A 15,067-nucleotide genomic window follows, 5' to 3' on the forward strand; every position below is an offset into this window, starting at 1 on the left:
GGTTTGCATTTCACTGAAAGAATTAAAGTCACCTTTTCGAAAAAAAAGAAGATAAAATGTGATAAAACAGGTAAATAATAATATAACATAATAAAATAAAAATAATGAACGAGTATTAAATACAGCAAATAAACAGCAGACAAAACATTAAAACCTGTTTTATTTTTACACTCACTGTCGAACCAGCTCCACAGACCACACAGGAGCACTTTGTAGTTCTAGAATGACAGACTTTAGTCCATTTGTTGCTCTGCATACTTTTAGCCCACTTTCACTCTTTCCCTCAATGGTCAGGACCCCCACAGTGTAGGTATGATTCGGGTGGTGGATCAGACACGGCAGTGCTGCTGGAATTTTAAACCCCAGTGTTACTGCTGGACTGAGAATAGTCCACCAACCAAAAATATTCTGCTGACAGTGTCCTGTGGTCAGCGTTCTGTTGTCAATGTCCTGTGTCCACTGCAGAAGGATGACCAACACAAACTCTGCAGCAAGCTTTTGTCTCTGACTTTACATCTACACCAAATAAGAGACGGCAGTCTTTAATTGCAGAACTACAAAATGCTCCTGTGGGGCAAACCAGTGGACAGTGAGTGTAGAAACAAAGAGGTAATTTTAAACTTTTCACTGAGTGTAGAAATAAGGAAGCAGGTGGTGTTTATAGTGTTGAATGTTGATGTCCTCGTCATTATGTCGTTATTTGTTTACTTTAATATAGGCAGTACATACTCTTCACTGTAACTGAAGACCGAGGTGGCCAGGCGAGATCCAGAACTGCGCATGTGCATACTGACATTAGATCTACAAACACATGAACGGATTAGTTTCAGCGCTGCTCGCAGTGCGAGGTCCATCCGTAATATTTAAATATCAGCTGATCCGGTGTTTAACGTCTGTAACTCGGGCAAACGGGCAGATTAAACAGGATTTATTGAGCTCCTGACGAAGCACCGGGAAACTGCTGATGGAGGACCAGCCAGAGGCTTTTTATCTAACTACTACACGGATAAAACATCTTCAGCCTCTCTTTGACCTGGTTTAAAGGAAGAAAACTTATCTGAATTATCAAAATCACAGGAAAAGTTACCTACTGGACAGTGTAGGACACCTTCTCTGATAAAATTCTAATGACTTTTAAAATGGATTAATGGAACTAATTTAATTTGTTACATTCAAAGTCGATGGACTGTAAGGGACAAAGCCTACACACAAGAAGTCATCATTGTCTTATGTGACCTGTTGTAAGAAGAGGTCAAAGACCTACACCTAATCCTGCCCATGCTCGCACCTATTGTGCCAGAATAGCCCAAGAGGATGAGAAAATCCCTTTTCCAGAAGGCAAAAGTCTTCCCTTGGATAACCAACGTGACCCTGTACGGATGCTTGTTTGCAGGAGGGGATCTGGCGCACCAGTGTTTGGCTCACTCCGAGCACATCGACTGGAAACACACCAGGAACGTGGCCATTGTGGCCCTCAGCTTCCACGGAAACTTCAACTACTTTTGGCTCCAAGCTCTGGAGCGCCGTTTTCCAGGCAGATCTTTGGGAATGGTTCTCCGAAAGTTGGCTCTGGACCAGAGCTTTGCATCACCTCTAGCAACAAGTGTCTTCTACACAGGTGGCATGATCTCTTGGTCTTAACCCTAACCCTGATCCCTAGACCCTAGCTGGGACATCTAGACTTTAAATTTAACCTTGACCATGGTCTCTGATTTTAACTCATACACCCTAATTGTAACCTTAATCATAACGTCGACCCCTACACATTAACCTTATGCTTGACCCCTGGCTCTAACCCTAATTCTTTCTCTGACCTTAGCCCTGACACCTAGATCCTAATCTGGAACTCTAGAACCATAGATCTAAATCATAACCCTGACCCCTATTCATTAACCTCAGCCCTGACCATGACATCCTAATCCTTACTGTGCCCATTAGACATTAACCCTAATATTTTCTTTGAGCTTTAAACTCTAACCTTAAAACATACCTTATGTCTTTAATTCTTTGAGTGCTAGACTCCACCCAAAACTTTTAAACCCTAACTCTAAACTTCATCATATTTCTGACTCCTAGACCCTAACCCTAACCTTAACCCTAATACACAGAGCCTAGCCCTAACTCTTAGACCTTAATCCTAACCCTGGCTTTTTTAAAAATCCTGCTCTTTACCACTGATTCATTGTCTATTTATTGTATTATACAGAACACAAAAATTCATTGACTTCACACACACTTTCAGTAGAAGCCACCATTTTAAGTGTGTTTTGGGTCAACATGTTTTGTGTTCTTCTCAGGGGAATTCAGGGAAACTTGTCCGTGAAAGTGACCATGAGATACAGGAAAAGGAAAATGCAGGCGTATTCCTTTAAGCAGAGCTGGAGAAACTGGTTGTAGTCGTCCACCTGATTTTCCCCTCCCCTCTGGGGATGACGATCAAGTCTTTCTGGAGATCAGTCAGGTTTCAGAACTAGACCAGGGCTGTGTTTCTCCTTGTAGCTCTGCTACATTGTTCTGTATCACAGCAGAAGAAGGGCCACTGTTGGGTCTTAGTTCTGGTTCTTAGAGGTCCCACTGACACAATGGACTTCACACCAAATGGTGAAAACAAAATTTATAAGGTGTATAAATGATAGGAAATAAACACACACACACTTACATATAGACTTTAGGGTCAGAGAATTCAGAGTCCTCATTTGAAACCCAGAAATACCAGGCAACCACACCCTTAACTTTCTCCAAATAGTTAAATGTTTAAAATGTAAACAAAGTGGAGTGTGGAGAGCAGGTTTGATTCAGAGTGCAACAGTGGACAGTGAAGGTGAATGGAACCAGAAGTCCTCTTCTAAACACTTTTTACAGAACGTGAGGACAGTAAACGATGTGGGGACATCAGTTTAATTTTTTAAATTTAATTTTACTTAAATTATTTTTTTTCCACTACAGTGGAAGTGAAAGGAATCAGATGTCCTCTTCTAAAAAACCCTCACAGAAAGTGAGGACAGTAAACGATGTGGGGACATCAGTTTAATTTTTTTAAATTTAATTTTACTTAATTAAATTTTTTCCACTACAGTGGAAGTGAAAGGAATCTGAAAATCTGAAAGTGAGGACAGTAAATGGTGGAGGACACAAGGCTAATGTAGAAGGTGATGGTGTTTAAACCCAGTCCTGGTGGAAAGGGATGTGCAGGACACTGTGAGAGACAGAGAGTTATTTAGTATGTCCTGTTCTCTATCATCATCACTCCACGGGGACTATGTAGACAGTGGAGGTGCTGGTGGAGGTGGAGTGGGAATAAAATGCTGGTTGTGTGTTGGAGACGTGGGGACGCCTGGCTCCATTCACCTCCACTGGAAAGAGTCCACTCTCCGTCACTTTCTTTACAGATCACACAGTGGCTTATGGGGAATTTTGGGAAACGAATTTAAATTCCATTTTACATAAATACAGTGTACAGTGTCCATAGATGTGAGTCTAAGAGTGAATGTGTGAGTGTGTCTCACTCTGCCATGGACAGGCGTTCCCTCCAGGGTCCAGGGTGTGTTCCTGCCTTGCCTCCAGTGATTCTGGGTAGGCTTCCAACCCACTGCGACCCTGGACTGGATAAGTGCTTACAGATAATTAATGAGTATCACGTGAACTGCATTTAACAGATAAACATAATAATAATAATAATAATAATAATAATAATAATAATAATAATAATAATAATTGACCACATTTATAAAAATAGTTGGCTGCTTAGTTGTGGTTGGTTCTTTGAGCTGAACGGAGGATGCTATTCTCTTTTCTCAGGAGTGAGTTTTGTGGAGGGGAAGAAGGATATCTTTGAGGACTGGAGGGAGAAATTCTTTAACACATATAAGGTAGGATCTATAGACGATAGGAGCAGATGAATAGTGCTGCTGCCCAGTGATTAACCTACTTTACATCAGTGCTGCAGCCCAGGCTCAGAGCCAGTGTAATTCATTTAACTCAGAGGGCAGCTCCAGTTTTGCTCCTCTCCTGCTCTGACACAGTCACCAAACCGCTCCCAGAGGCAGCCGATATGACCAAGTGTTATTGATATTGTGATACATTTTTTCTGATTATTTCACATATGAATTTTGGGCTAAAGTGAAAATACAGCTGCTCTTTACTCTTTAAATGGACAGAAGGTGGTACAGTGGTGTCAATGCTGTGTCTGATCCACTCGTACCAGCACAACATACATTAACACACCACCACGACGTCAGTGTCACTGCAGCTCTGAGAATGATCCACCACCACATCACACCTGCTCTGTGGGGGTTCTGAGCGCTGAAGAACAGGGTGAAAAGTGGCTGATTGATTACAGGTGTATGCTAAAGCGTCATACATATTTTTATAGAAAGTACCAACAGAAATGGTCTAGAATTAATATTAATATTTTTCCTTCTCCTGGAAAGATTTTGCAGATTGTTTAAAAAGCTTTGTAAATCAAAGTACCTCATAGTTTTAAAAAAAATATAACTGTCATGAAAATGTCTCATATGTCATATCTCTGCTCAGCTTATGTGTTTTAATTGTCTTTCTGTGTTTTTCAATTTCAGACTGGACTCATGTACTGGCCGTTTATGCAGGTACTGCTTTCCTCGCTCTGTAAAAAATACACACACACACACGTCATAAACATTTTGTAAACTACGTGAACACACTTTTTATACTCTCCCATATTTCAGCTGAGTCTGAACACTACACTGTAAATAATGAAAATCAAATCAAGCATTACACTGACACCTGCTGGCCTGAACATGTTTATGTGCTTAAACTATTTTAAACATGGCTGCCCTTGTATGGGGGACCCATTCTGTGGACCATGCAGGCAATTACAGCTAATTAATTACATTTTTCATTTCATGTGTGATGGGCAGCACCGCAACCCTGAACTGGATAAGTGGTTACAGATAATACATGAATGAATGAAAGAATCTCATGTGTGATGCACTTTATAGAGAAAAATAAAGAGCAAAGTAAAAAAAAAAATGTTTAATTATATAGAAATATTTAGGTTTTATTTATAGTGAAAACAACTTTAAATATCCTTTAATTTTTACACATGCAGCATATTTGTCTGACCTTGAACCCAGATTTAAAGCTAGGGCTATGTTTATCTGTCATAATTTTTAAATACTGTAAAGTCTATTCCATAATTCACTGAGCTGTTGTTTACAGTGAACTCACTCTGAGCCTCTCTGTTTCCTCGGCTCAGTTTCTGAACTTCGTGCTGATGCCTCTCTACCTCCGTACTGCGTTTATGGGGTGTTCCGCATTCCTCTGGGCCACGTTCCTGTGTTTCTCACAGCAGAATGGCGATGGGACTGCAGCTGTGGCTCTGGCCTGGATTTTGGCCCCAAAGAAACAGCTCCTGACTCGCAAAACCAACAAGGAGAAATAAAACCCCAGCAGCACAAAGAACCCCAAACTACAGCTGTGCCTTTACGTCCACTGCATTCTCTCTCCAAACAAAATTCACTGACCCCTCCAGTGCAGTTTAATGTTTAGTTCAGTCCCCCTTCCTTAAAGCCAGGTGAGCAGCTACCTGTAGATGAACACAGACCATGTCTTCTCTGTCAGAACAAAACCTTATATCTCCATTTTGACGTCACTTCACATTATCTCTGAATTTTGAAAAGAGAGATTAGCCACACGTCGAATTATCCAGGGTTTCACTCTCTTATATCAAACGTAGATGATCAGCAGAGTTATCACTGGTGCAGAACCCTGTATCTCCATGTTAGACACTCTGCCACTCTGTCCAAGTTGTAGCCTCAAGTGAACAAAATCATATTTATTTAATGTATTTATATAATTAAATTAAATTCCAATAGTTTAAGAATATCTTTCTGTTCCTTGTTTGGAGATTCAAGGCTTTGTGCTTTTCAAAGCTCTGAAAAACATTAGCACTTTTAATACATGAATATATGAAAATATAGGTTGGGCAAAAAAAAAAAATTGTGAGAAAAGACATGTTCTGAGAGAACCCTTATAAATGCATTTTTTAAAATAATTTAAAACACCATCTGTCACTGAGACAAAAAAAAAATAATAATAACAAATAGGATTTTATTGTCATTGCACAGAAGTGCAACGAAATTGTGCCTCTGCATTTTCACGGATTAATTGTAGTGAAAACACATACTGGGGTTAGGTGCCATTCTCAAGGGCACTAAGCCGTGGATAAGTACATTTCCTTCACTCCCTCCACCCCATTTTCCATGCTGATCGAGGGAATCGACCCAGTGGCTTCTCCGTCCCATTCCAAGCCGCTTCTATAAAATTAGGACACTGTGTCAAACACGTCATAACAAATGGACCAATAGAAACCATTCGGAATGACATAGAATTAAATCTAGTTTTATTAACTCCCTCTGTTCCTTTTTCCTGAAACATAGTGTTTTAAGAGATACTAGGTTATTTTCAGAGATTAAATAATCAGTTTAAATTTCTGTAATTCTCCACCTGAAAACATGAGAACCACTGACATTTCAGCACTTTTAAAAATCACCTTAAAAAACCTTACATATCTATTCAAAGAGTAAGTTCAGCTACAAATGAAATTATGCAGTTTTTTACTGTTTCCCAAGAGTCGTGTTTTTATTTTAAAACCAGAGCTACAAGGCTACTGTTTCTGTTGTTTTAAATGCTACATGACTTTGGCAGGACTCTGTTCTTGTAAAATGTGCTTTAGAAATAAAGTTTGACTTGGCTAATGTAGCTAGAAACTAATTCACAGTGTGGAGCCGTTCAGTTTCTACTGAAATCGTTCGGTGGTTTCTGACACAGTGGTATCTCACACTGTTACCTATGAACATGGAATAAACTACTGACAAACCTAAGGCTTCAGGATGCTACACACATGCACACACAGAGTAGTAGGCAGGTACCTCAGTTACCAGGAGGCAGTAGGAGGTTAGACGCCTTGTTCAAGTGTGTGTCAGCCATGGATGTTGAAGGAGAAGACTGTGCAGTTCTTCACTCCTCTTCCCCCATTTTTCCTGCCTGATCAGGGGACTGAACCTGTGACCTTTCAGTCCCAAGCTGACTTCTTTAACCTTTAGACCATGTTTATAAAGAGCAGTGTGTGATACTGTGTCAGAAACCACAGAACCAAGAATATCAGAGCGGACTGAACCTCTCTGCACTCTGAGACCTTTGTGTGATGCTAATTGGTGGAGTATAAGCTCCCATTGTGTGTTAGCTACATTAGCCTCGTAGCTCCCGTGTGAAACTAAGGAATGGCCTGATATTTCACCTTTTAGTTTTGTATTAATGTATTGAAGCTTCCTGTAAATCATTTAAACATTTCTGCTTCTGTAATGAAAATTATTATTATTAATTAATACATCTATGTTTGGGCTGAGAGTCCCCGAGATCCCTGTTGAGGGCGGTTGCACTACTGAACGAGACTCTGTCCTGTTGTCAGAAGTGTTTGGACGCTACGCACAAACTGCTTTGTTTCCTGGGTGTTGTTAATGTTTGTGTGAATTATGGTGTATTTAGTTATTTTAAAGATCAGAAACCATTCACTGACTTGAATTATTTTTCATTTCATTAGACTGCCACTGAACCTAAATACCTTATACATCGTACAACATTATGTGTTTATATTTATATTTACCATTTCTGAGACTTTGTGTTTGGAGATGTTTGTTCTTTGTTGATAATGTGGTGTACACTGGTAGTCATTACCTTTTTTTTGTAAGGGTCTAGTTCGTATTATTGAAGTGACAGAAGGTTAAATCATGAATATTCTTGGTTCTGTTGCTGGAAATTGTTGAAATGGACCCATGTTTCATTATCGATATTCATTTAAAATGTAATACACTGTGTGAAATGATTTCTGTTCTAAATTACTGTAATCAAGTGAATATTTAAAAATCATGCTGTAATATTCCTGGCCTGTAACTCTTTAAAACGAATAGAGAAAGTGTGCATTTTACCCTTCACTCCAGACCAAGTCTGTGTTTGAAAGCAGAAGAGAAGACATTTAATTATAAGTCTGAAAGATGAATGTTGTTTTTTATCAAAATCGCATTTTGATAAAATGCACTGTGGACAAGACCACAACCCCAACTAACTGACCATCTGGCGCTCTTTATTCAGCGCTCAAAATAAAAGGCTGATCTACTCGGTCTTGGCTATAAATACAGACCTGGAGCTATATTTATAGAAAATTCCTGAAATTTAAATCATAATTTAAATATAGGTCAGAAATATCTAGATTAGATGATCCTCTCTGAATCATTCAGCCCTAATCCATCAAGATTTCACAGCTTTTCTGACCTTAAACCAAACAGAAAAATTATAAAACACTACTCATCCATAATGAAACAAGCACAATAAATGTAATGATATATGTTTGTAAATCTGTAATATATGCAGGCATCTAAGGGTTAATGATGAGGTATGGCGTTTGTGTTAGAGCAGGAAATCCTTCAAAGCTGGATTCTTTTTCTTTACTCGTTAAATGCACTGAGGCCATTTTTACTTTTATTTCATCATTTACATCACTGTAAACGATAATCTGCATAATCCTCAGGCTGAGATGTAAACACAAAGATAGAGAGTGTTTTGTTTCTAGAAAAACTTCCAGAATCTGAGCTTTGGACAATGGAAGTGAATGGAACCAGACGTCCTCCTCTAAAAGCTCCTCTCAGAAAGTGAGGACAATAAACGGTGGGGGGACAAAAGGCTGATGTCTGACCATAGTTTGGAGAAGGTGGTGGTGTTTAAACCCAGTCCTGGTGGAGAGGGACGTGCAGAATGCTGTGAAGGACACACAATGGGTGAGCCGAATCCACTGTTCTCCATCATCATCATCATCACTCCAGAGACTCTATAGGTGGTGGAGGTGGAGAGGGAATAAAATGCTGGCTGGAGACATAGAGACGTCTGGTTCCATTCACCACCAATGGAAGGAAATTTGAGTCCAAGTTTCTCAACAATCAGTCTCTTCACATCCCTGTTCATGGCTTACTCACATTGGATTATGGGTACATTTGATATAACAGTGGAATAAAGCCAAACAGATACAGGAGAAACTAATTATTCCCTCTGAAATGATGAAGGAGAAACTTCAGATTCTCTTTACACATTCACTATATACTGTTCAACTCATAAAATCACAGTTGCCTTTACTTCAGGTTACATAGCTGACTGTTGTGATTATAAAGAAACAGCGAATAAAAATTAATTTAAACTGTGTTTTTAAAATTATTTTATAGACTTGCACTAATAAACAGTTTGCATTTTTATTTGCCTGTTTTCATTTCATTTTAATATTATATCAAATGATTGGCTGGTTAGAGAATTGTCTGTTCTGTAAATAAAAGAAATCAACATGTAACATTACAAGTACTGGTTTAAAAATGAGTAAATATCATTCATATTTATTTGTCTTTTGTAAACACTTCAACCCATTCAGGGTTGGGGTGGGTCCAGAGCCATACACTCACCTAGTCCACGCTCACATTTGTGGACACTTTCACACAGTCACTCCACCTACCAACATGTGCGTTTGGACAGTGGGAGGAAACCCACACTCCACACAGACAGTGACCTGAAAAGAGGACCCCACCAAGGACTCAGAGTCCCCGCAGCCGTGTGTCAGACATTTCTGAAGCTATTTCCACACACTCTATGGCCCAGTAGGTGGAGTAATTTACCCGTGTGCAGTCACTACTTAAGGCTTGTGGTAGGCTCGCTTAAATTTAAAGGAACAGTAACAAAAAGAAACAGAATTTTGAGTCATTTGGGATTTTTGTGAAGTAAAATGTGGCCAGAAAAAAATCTAAATGGGAGATAAATTGTGTATATTGATCTGACCTTTAGGTTCTTGACACACCACAAACAGAGTGTAAAACGTGAACCTGTTTTATCATCATTGTACTGCAGTACAACAAGATTTGACCCCTTTATTTATCGCATGTTTAGCAGTGAACACACACACACACACACACACACACACTAGTTATTAGGACCAGTGAATACACACACACAGACACTCCCAGAGCAGCTGGTTGTTGGGTGACTTGCTCAAGGGCATTCCACCTTGGATTTGTGGGAGGAGAAAGTCAATTCTTGCACTGAAATAAATGCTTCATTCCTGTGTCTTAACTGGTTCAGTAAAAACCTAGTTGATGTAGATTTTGTTGATAGTAAATACATTTAATATGCTTGGTTCTTATCACCATTATTTTAAACAAATCTGAAAGGAATTTCTCATGTCAGGCTACTGGGAATGACCTTGTTTCTCAACCGTTGAACTGTGCAGCCATTCTGAAACATGAGTGTCATTCCCCTTTAAATGCCACTCCCTCCTGCTCACCTGAGCCCTTACCTGCACACACACTCACACAGACTTTCTTTCACACGCACCCGAGTGTTACTTGGAAGCACGTAAGGAAGCTGAAGCTTGTTTTTCACCATGGAGGAGGTGTATGGAGGCCTTGGCCGCTGTTCCTGGGCCTTTTGGCTGGCTGTGGTGTTTGACTCCCTGGGTTTGCTGGTGCTGTTGTTGGGTGTCTTCGCAGATTTATTCTTTTATGACTTTCTGATATACGCTGGAGCCATTGTTATCTTTTTGAGCCTGATTTGGTGGGTGTTTTGGTACACTGGAAACATTGAGGTTCCCCCCGAGCAGCTGGAGGATGATGTGGGCCTTTTAAAGAAGGATAAAGGTCTGACTGGAGTCCTGAGGAGGTTCTCCAGCAGGATCAGGTCTTCTCTGAGGAGGAACCACAGCAACGCTGGAGCCGCAAGAGGAAAGAGAAACAGAGCTCCAGTCACTTTGGCCATGAACACAGATGAGAACCTGAGTACTGTTTGTGACTCTGTGGATGGTTCACATACTGCAGCTGTATGATCCACCTATTTTAGGGGTGTGTAACTCAATACTGGGACTGTGCATCTCAACAGATTCACATTAGGATCCAATTTGAACTGGAGCACTCTTTTTGACCCTGGAAGTTTCAAATAATGCAGCTGTATGGTCCACAAGTTATAAAGGGTACACCTTTCTTCTAGGACTGTGAATCTCTACTAATTTCACCTCTGAATTTAGTCTGACTCTAATCAGATTCCCTGGATTCAAACTGCCATTTTCTTCTTGACAATGGCATTTAATTTTGAGAAAAACACAGGCAAATATTCTCAAAACAAACAAATAATAAAACCAATGTATGCATTTGTTTTTATATTAAGACTTACATAGCTTGTGTTTCACCCAGCAGAAATCCACTGCCAGTTTGTAGCTAATCTGTTCATAACAAATGGACTTACCGTAAATTGTTATATTGAAGGTAATCAATGTTTAAAAACATTCACATTCAAAAAACATGTGTTTACCTTAATTTTAAAGGCCTTGTTTCACTGAATTTATCAGCTGTTTATCACAGAGCTGAACCTGGCTTTATGTTTGTTTTCGTTCCACCTTAAACTGTAAAACTGTATTATTCCAAGAACATTAATGGTTTACTTTAAAACTAATGTAAAGTTGCATGTTTCCGTTTTTAGTTTAAGACTGAAATTGCGTTACCTCGTTAATTAGAAAGCTGATATTTCTGTTTCAAATTTTGTGTTCCACCTTAATACATGTAGCGATAGGTTACATCCTAACCGCCGAACGGTTTAAGGTGGAATGTAAATTTCTAAAATGAAGCTAGCCTACTTTGCCAAAGTTTTGATTACATAAAAAAATAACCACATATCTTTTACACAATGCACACTTCTGCTTATTTCGAAGCCAAATTTTTGTTTATTTGCATAAAAATCTGTTTTAAGGAGGTTATTGAAAAAAAAGAACCATATATGCACTTTAACTGGGAGTTCAGATCTGGAATTTCGAAATTTAGGTAAACATTGTTAACTAAGTCGTACTTATTTTATAGGAACCTGTATCTTTAATTTTTAAATGTATACTTTTACTAAGTGTTTAATACAGTAATGTTCTCTGTGCTCCAGCACATTATTTTTTTTCACATTTTCCCGTGCGGTGCAGCAGCTGGAATATTTAAGGTGGAACGGAGAATTCCAGTATGAAGTCAAATTGTTTAAATATCTCCATAATTAATATTTCAATGTTTAATAATAAACTTTATATTTTTGGCTATTTTGTTTCCATAGTACATATAGTTTTTATACTTCAGCCAGGCTGAGGAATTGAGGAAGTACGTTGGTCTTCAGAGAAATGAGAACATTATTTACACTCCTTATCATTCTGTTAATCATTTACGCCATTGTACTAAAGATTTCCTTACGAAAAAAATCTAATGGAAATGGCTTTAATGCTAATTAGACAAGCACAGCTTTTTTTCCAAACATTTAAATAAAAAATAGTATATGACACACATAATACTGAAGTAAATGGATCTATTAAGAAAATTCTAATTTTGTATTAGAATTAGTGAGTTTGTTTTGTTGTTCATTATGTTTTAAATTTAGTTTTCAATTAAATGTAACCTATTTTTGTCTTTTTGCAGTTTATGCTTATTTGTTTACATTTTGTTGGCATCTTTAATTTGACAGTGATTTGAGCTATTTTTAATAGTGTTACTCAGGGCTGAGAAAATCAGAAATAAAAATAGTAATTACTTATATATAGAGTATTGATGACCTGGTTCAAGATCTGTTCAAAAATAATATATTACCTCCTACAATACCTTCTTCATGTCTTACAATATATCTTTCATGTAAAATGGAGGCAAATGTTTTCAGGAAAATGAATATGCATTTGTTTGAGATTCAGGTTTTTTTGTTTGTTTGTTTATTTGTTTATTTGTTTTTTGATTAAAAAGCATAGAAATTGTTTAATAATATAGAAAAGCCTGTGACCATTAACATTTTGTGTAAATGTATGTAAAATGGAAGAGCCAGCCCAAAACCACTCAGATGTTTTTATTTAACTTGTTATGTTAACTTAAGTTAAAAATATTGTTTCCTCCTCTAGAAAAGCTGGAAGTGAATATACATTGTATTCTCATAACAGAATCCAGGCTGTGTATGTGCATTTGTTTTTCACAGTTATGTATTCCCATACTTATAGGCACTGCACATAATTGTCAAACCTGAGTACTTACCTTGGATGATATGTAAAATAATGAATAAAAAGAAAGGTATTTTTGTATATCCGTGTTTTAGAATGATTTATGGGCTGGTCTGAAATGTTAAAACTTCCTCTATTTTCTTGTCTCTGTAATGAATACAACCTCTGGACAGTGAATAATATTACAAAAGGATGACCTTTTATCTTGTGTTTGTTCCTATACATTTAGGAAGGACTGGTGGAGTATTAGGTGCTGCATGTTAAAGGGAAGTCTACAACATACTGTGGGTTATTTATAAACTTAAAAAGGCATATGATACAATTGATCATGACCCATTATTGAACAAACTGAAGAGATTTGGTATTAGAGGAGTAGCATATTCGTGGCTCAAGAGTTACGTTTGTGACAGATTTTCAATATGTACAAATAAGTAACATAAAATCATGAAAACTAATGAAGGGGTGGGCTCAGTGGCACTTAATATCCACAAAGTGTTAGAAAAATAATAATAATAATAATAAAAAAGTTTGAGAACCACTGATCTAGTTAACTTTAATACTGCACAAATAGTACAAAGCCCAATACAATTTACTCCAATTCTGTTCAGAAATTGTTTGAAATTAAAGAGAGCAAATAAGAAATCAGGGCAACAGGTATGAGAGCAAAGACAATATAAAAACATTTATATTTTCCCCTCTCTGGTTCACCACCTTAACGAGGTGGAGGGGTTTGCATGCCTGCGTGAGCCTAGCAGCTATGTTGTTGGGGGCAATAGCCCCTGGTAGGGTCTCCCAAGGCAAATTGGTCCTAGGTGATGGGCCAGACAAAGAGTGATCCATAAAGACCCAGATGAAGAGAATAACAACAGAGACACAGCTTCCCTTGCCCAGAGTATGGTTACCGGGGCCCCACCCTGGAACCAGGTCTGGGGGAGGGGCTCCTTGGCAAGCACCTGGTGGTCAGACTTTTACTCATTGGGTCCGGCCGGGCTCAGCCCGAAGGAGCAACATGGGTCCACTCTCCCATGGGCTCACCACCTGCACCACCTGTGGGAGAGGTAGTAATCAGGGTCTAGTGCATTGTGGATCGGTTGGCAGCCGAGGGCGAGGACCCTGGCGTTCTGATCCTCTGTTACTGAATCTGGCTCTTGGAACATGGAATTTAACCTCTGGTGGGAAAAGAGCCTGAGCTGGTGCGCAAGGTTGAGAGGTACCAGCTAGATATAGTTGGGCTCACCTCAACACACAGTATGGGCTCTGCAACCAATCTCCTTGAGAGGGGCTGGATGCTCTTTCACTCTGGAGTTGCCCAGGGTGAGAGGCGTAAGGTAGGAGCGGGCTCACTCATAGCCCCCTGGCTTAGCTCCTGTACGTTGGGGTTTACCCCAGTGGATGAGAGGTGAATTTCCCTGGGTTGGGGAAAGGGCTCTGACGGTTGTTTGTGCTTATGCACCGAACAGCAGGTCAGAGTACCTGGCCTTCCTGGGGACCCTAGAGGAGGTGCTGGAGAGTACCCATTCTGAGGACTCCATTGTTCTGTTGGGGGACTTCAACACTCACATGGGCAATGACAGTGAGACCTGGAGGGGTGTGACTGGGAGGAACGGCCCCGCTGATCTGAACCCGAGTTGTGTTCAGTTATTGGATTTCTGTGCCTGTCACGGTTTATCCATAATGAACACCATGTTCGAGCATAAAGGTGTCCGTAAGTACACCTGGCATCAGGATACTCTAGGTCACATTTCGATGATCGACTTTATAGTCGTATCATCAGACCTGTGGCCATATGTTCTGGACACTTGGGTGAAGAGGTACTGAGCTGTCAACTGATCACCACCTAGTGGTGAGTTGGATCAGATGGTGGGGGAGGATGCTGGATAGACAAGGCAGGGAACATTTGGGGGAGGAACCTGTCAGAAAGATCTTCATCTCCCACATCCAGCAGAGCTTCGACTGCATCCCGGAGGAGACCGGTGACATTGAGTTCGAATGGACCATGTT

At 39.4% G+C, this 15,067-nt stretch overlaps 2 protein-coding genes across 2 annotated transcripts; both read left to right on the forward strand.

The window, feature by feature from the left end:
* The first annotated feature begins 22 nt into the window (after positions 1-22).
* Positions 23-10,228, forward strand: mpv17l (MPV17 mitochondrial membrane protein like). The gene is made up of 5 exons (XM_066642990.1): positions 23-70; positions 719-1,618; positions 3,799-3,869; positions 4,575-4,604; positions 5,234-10,228. The coding sequence occupies exons 2-5, from the start codon at positions 1,315-1,317 to the stop codon at positions 5,417-5,419; spliced, it is 591 nt and encodes a 196-aa protein (XP_066499087.1). The 5' UTR covers positions 23-70; positions 719-1,314; the 3' UTR covers positions 5,420-10,228.
* Positions 10,229-10,417: 189 nt separating this feature from the next.
* On the forward strand, positions 10,418-13,192 carry si:dkeyp-72e1.6 (transmembrane protein 238-like). The gene has a single exon (XM_066642992.1). The coding sequence runs from the start codon at positions 10,451-10,453 to the stop codon at positions 10,886-10,888; it is 438 nt and encodes a 145-aa protein (XP_066499089.1). The 5' UTR covers positions 10,418-10,450; the 3' UTR covers positions 10,889-13,192.
* Positions 13,193-15,067: the final 1,875 nt, after the last annotated feature.

This window comes from Hoplias malabaricus, chromosome 13 (genome assembly GCF_029633855.1).
Source record: "Hoplias malabaricus isolate fHopMal1 chromosome 13, fHopMal1.hap1, whole genome shotgun sequence".
Classification (NCBI taxonomy): domain Eukaryota; kingdom Metazoa; phylum Chordata; class Actinopteri; order Characiformes; family Erythrinidae; genus Hoplias; species Hoplias malabaricus.

Excerpts from the sequence above, each read along its gene's own strand:
- si:dkeyp-72e1.6 (XM_066642992.1), top strand. The coding sequence starts at position 10,451 with ATGGAGGAGGTGTATGGAGGCCTTGGCCGCTGTTCCTGGGCCTTTTGG.
- mpv17l (XM_066642990.1), top strand. The coding sequence starts at position 1,315 with ATGAGAAAATCCCTTTTCCAGAAGGCAAAAGTCTTCCCTTGGATAACC. Across the intron at positions 1,619-3,798 it reads AACAAGTGTCTTCTACACAG|GAGTGAGTTTTGTGGAGGGG; the intron begins GTGGCATGATCT and ends CTCTTTTCTCAG. Across the intron at positions 3,870-4,574 it reads AATTCTTTAACACATATAAG|ACTGGACTCATGTACTGGCC; the intron begins GTAGGATCTATA and ends TTTCAATTTCAG.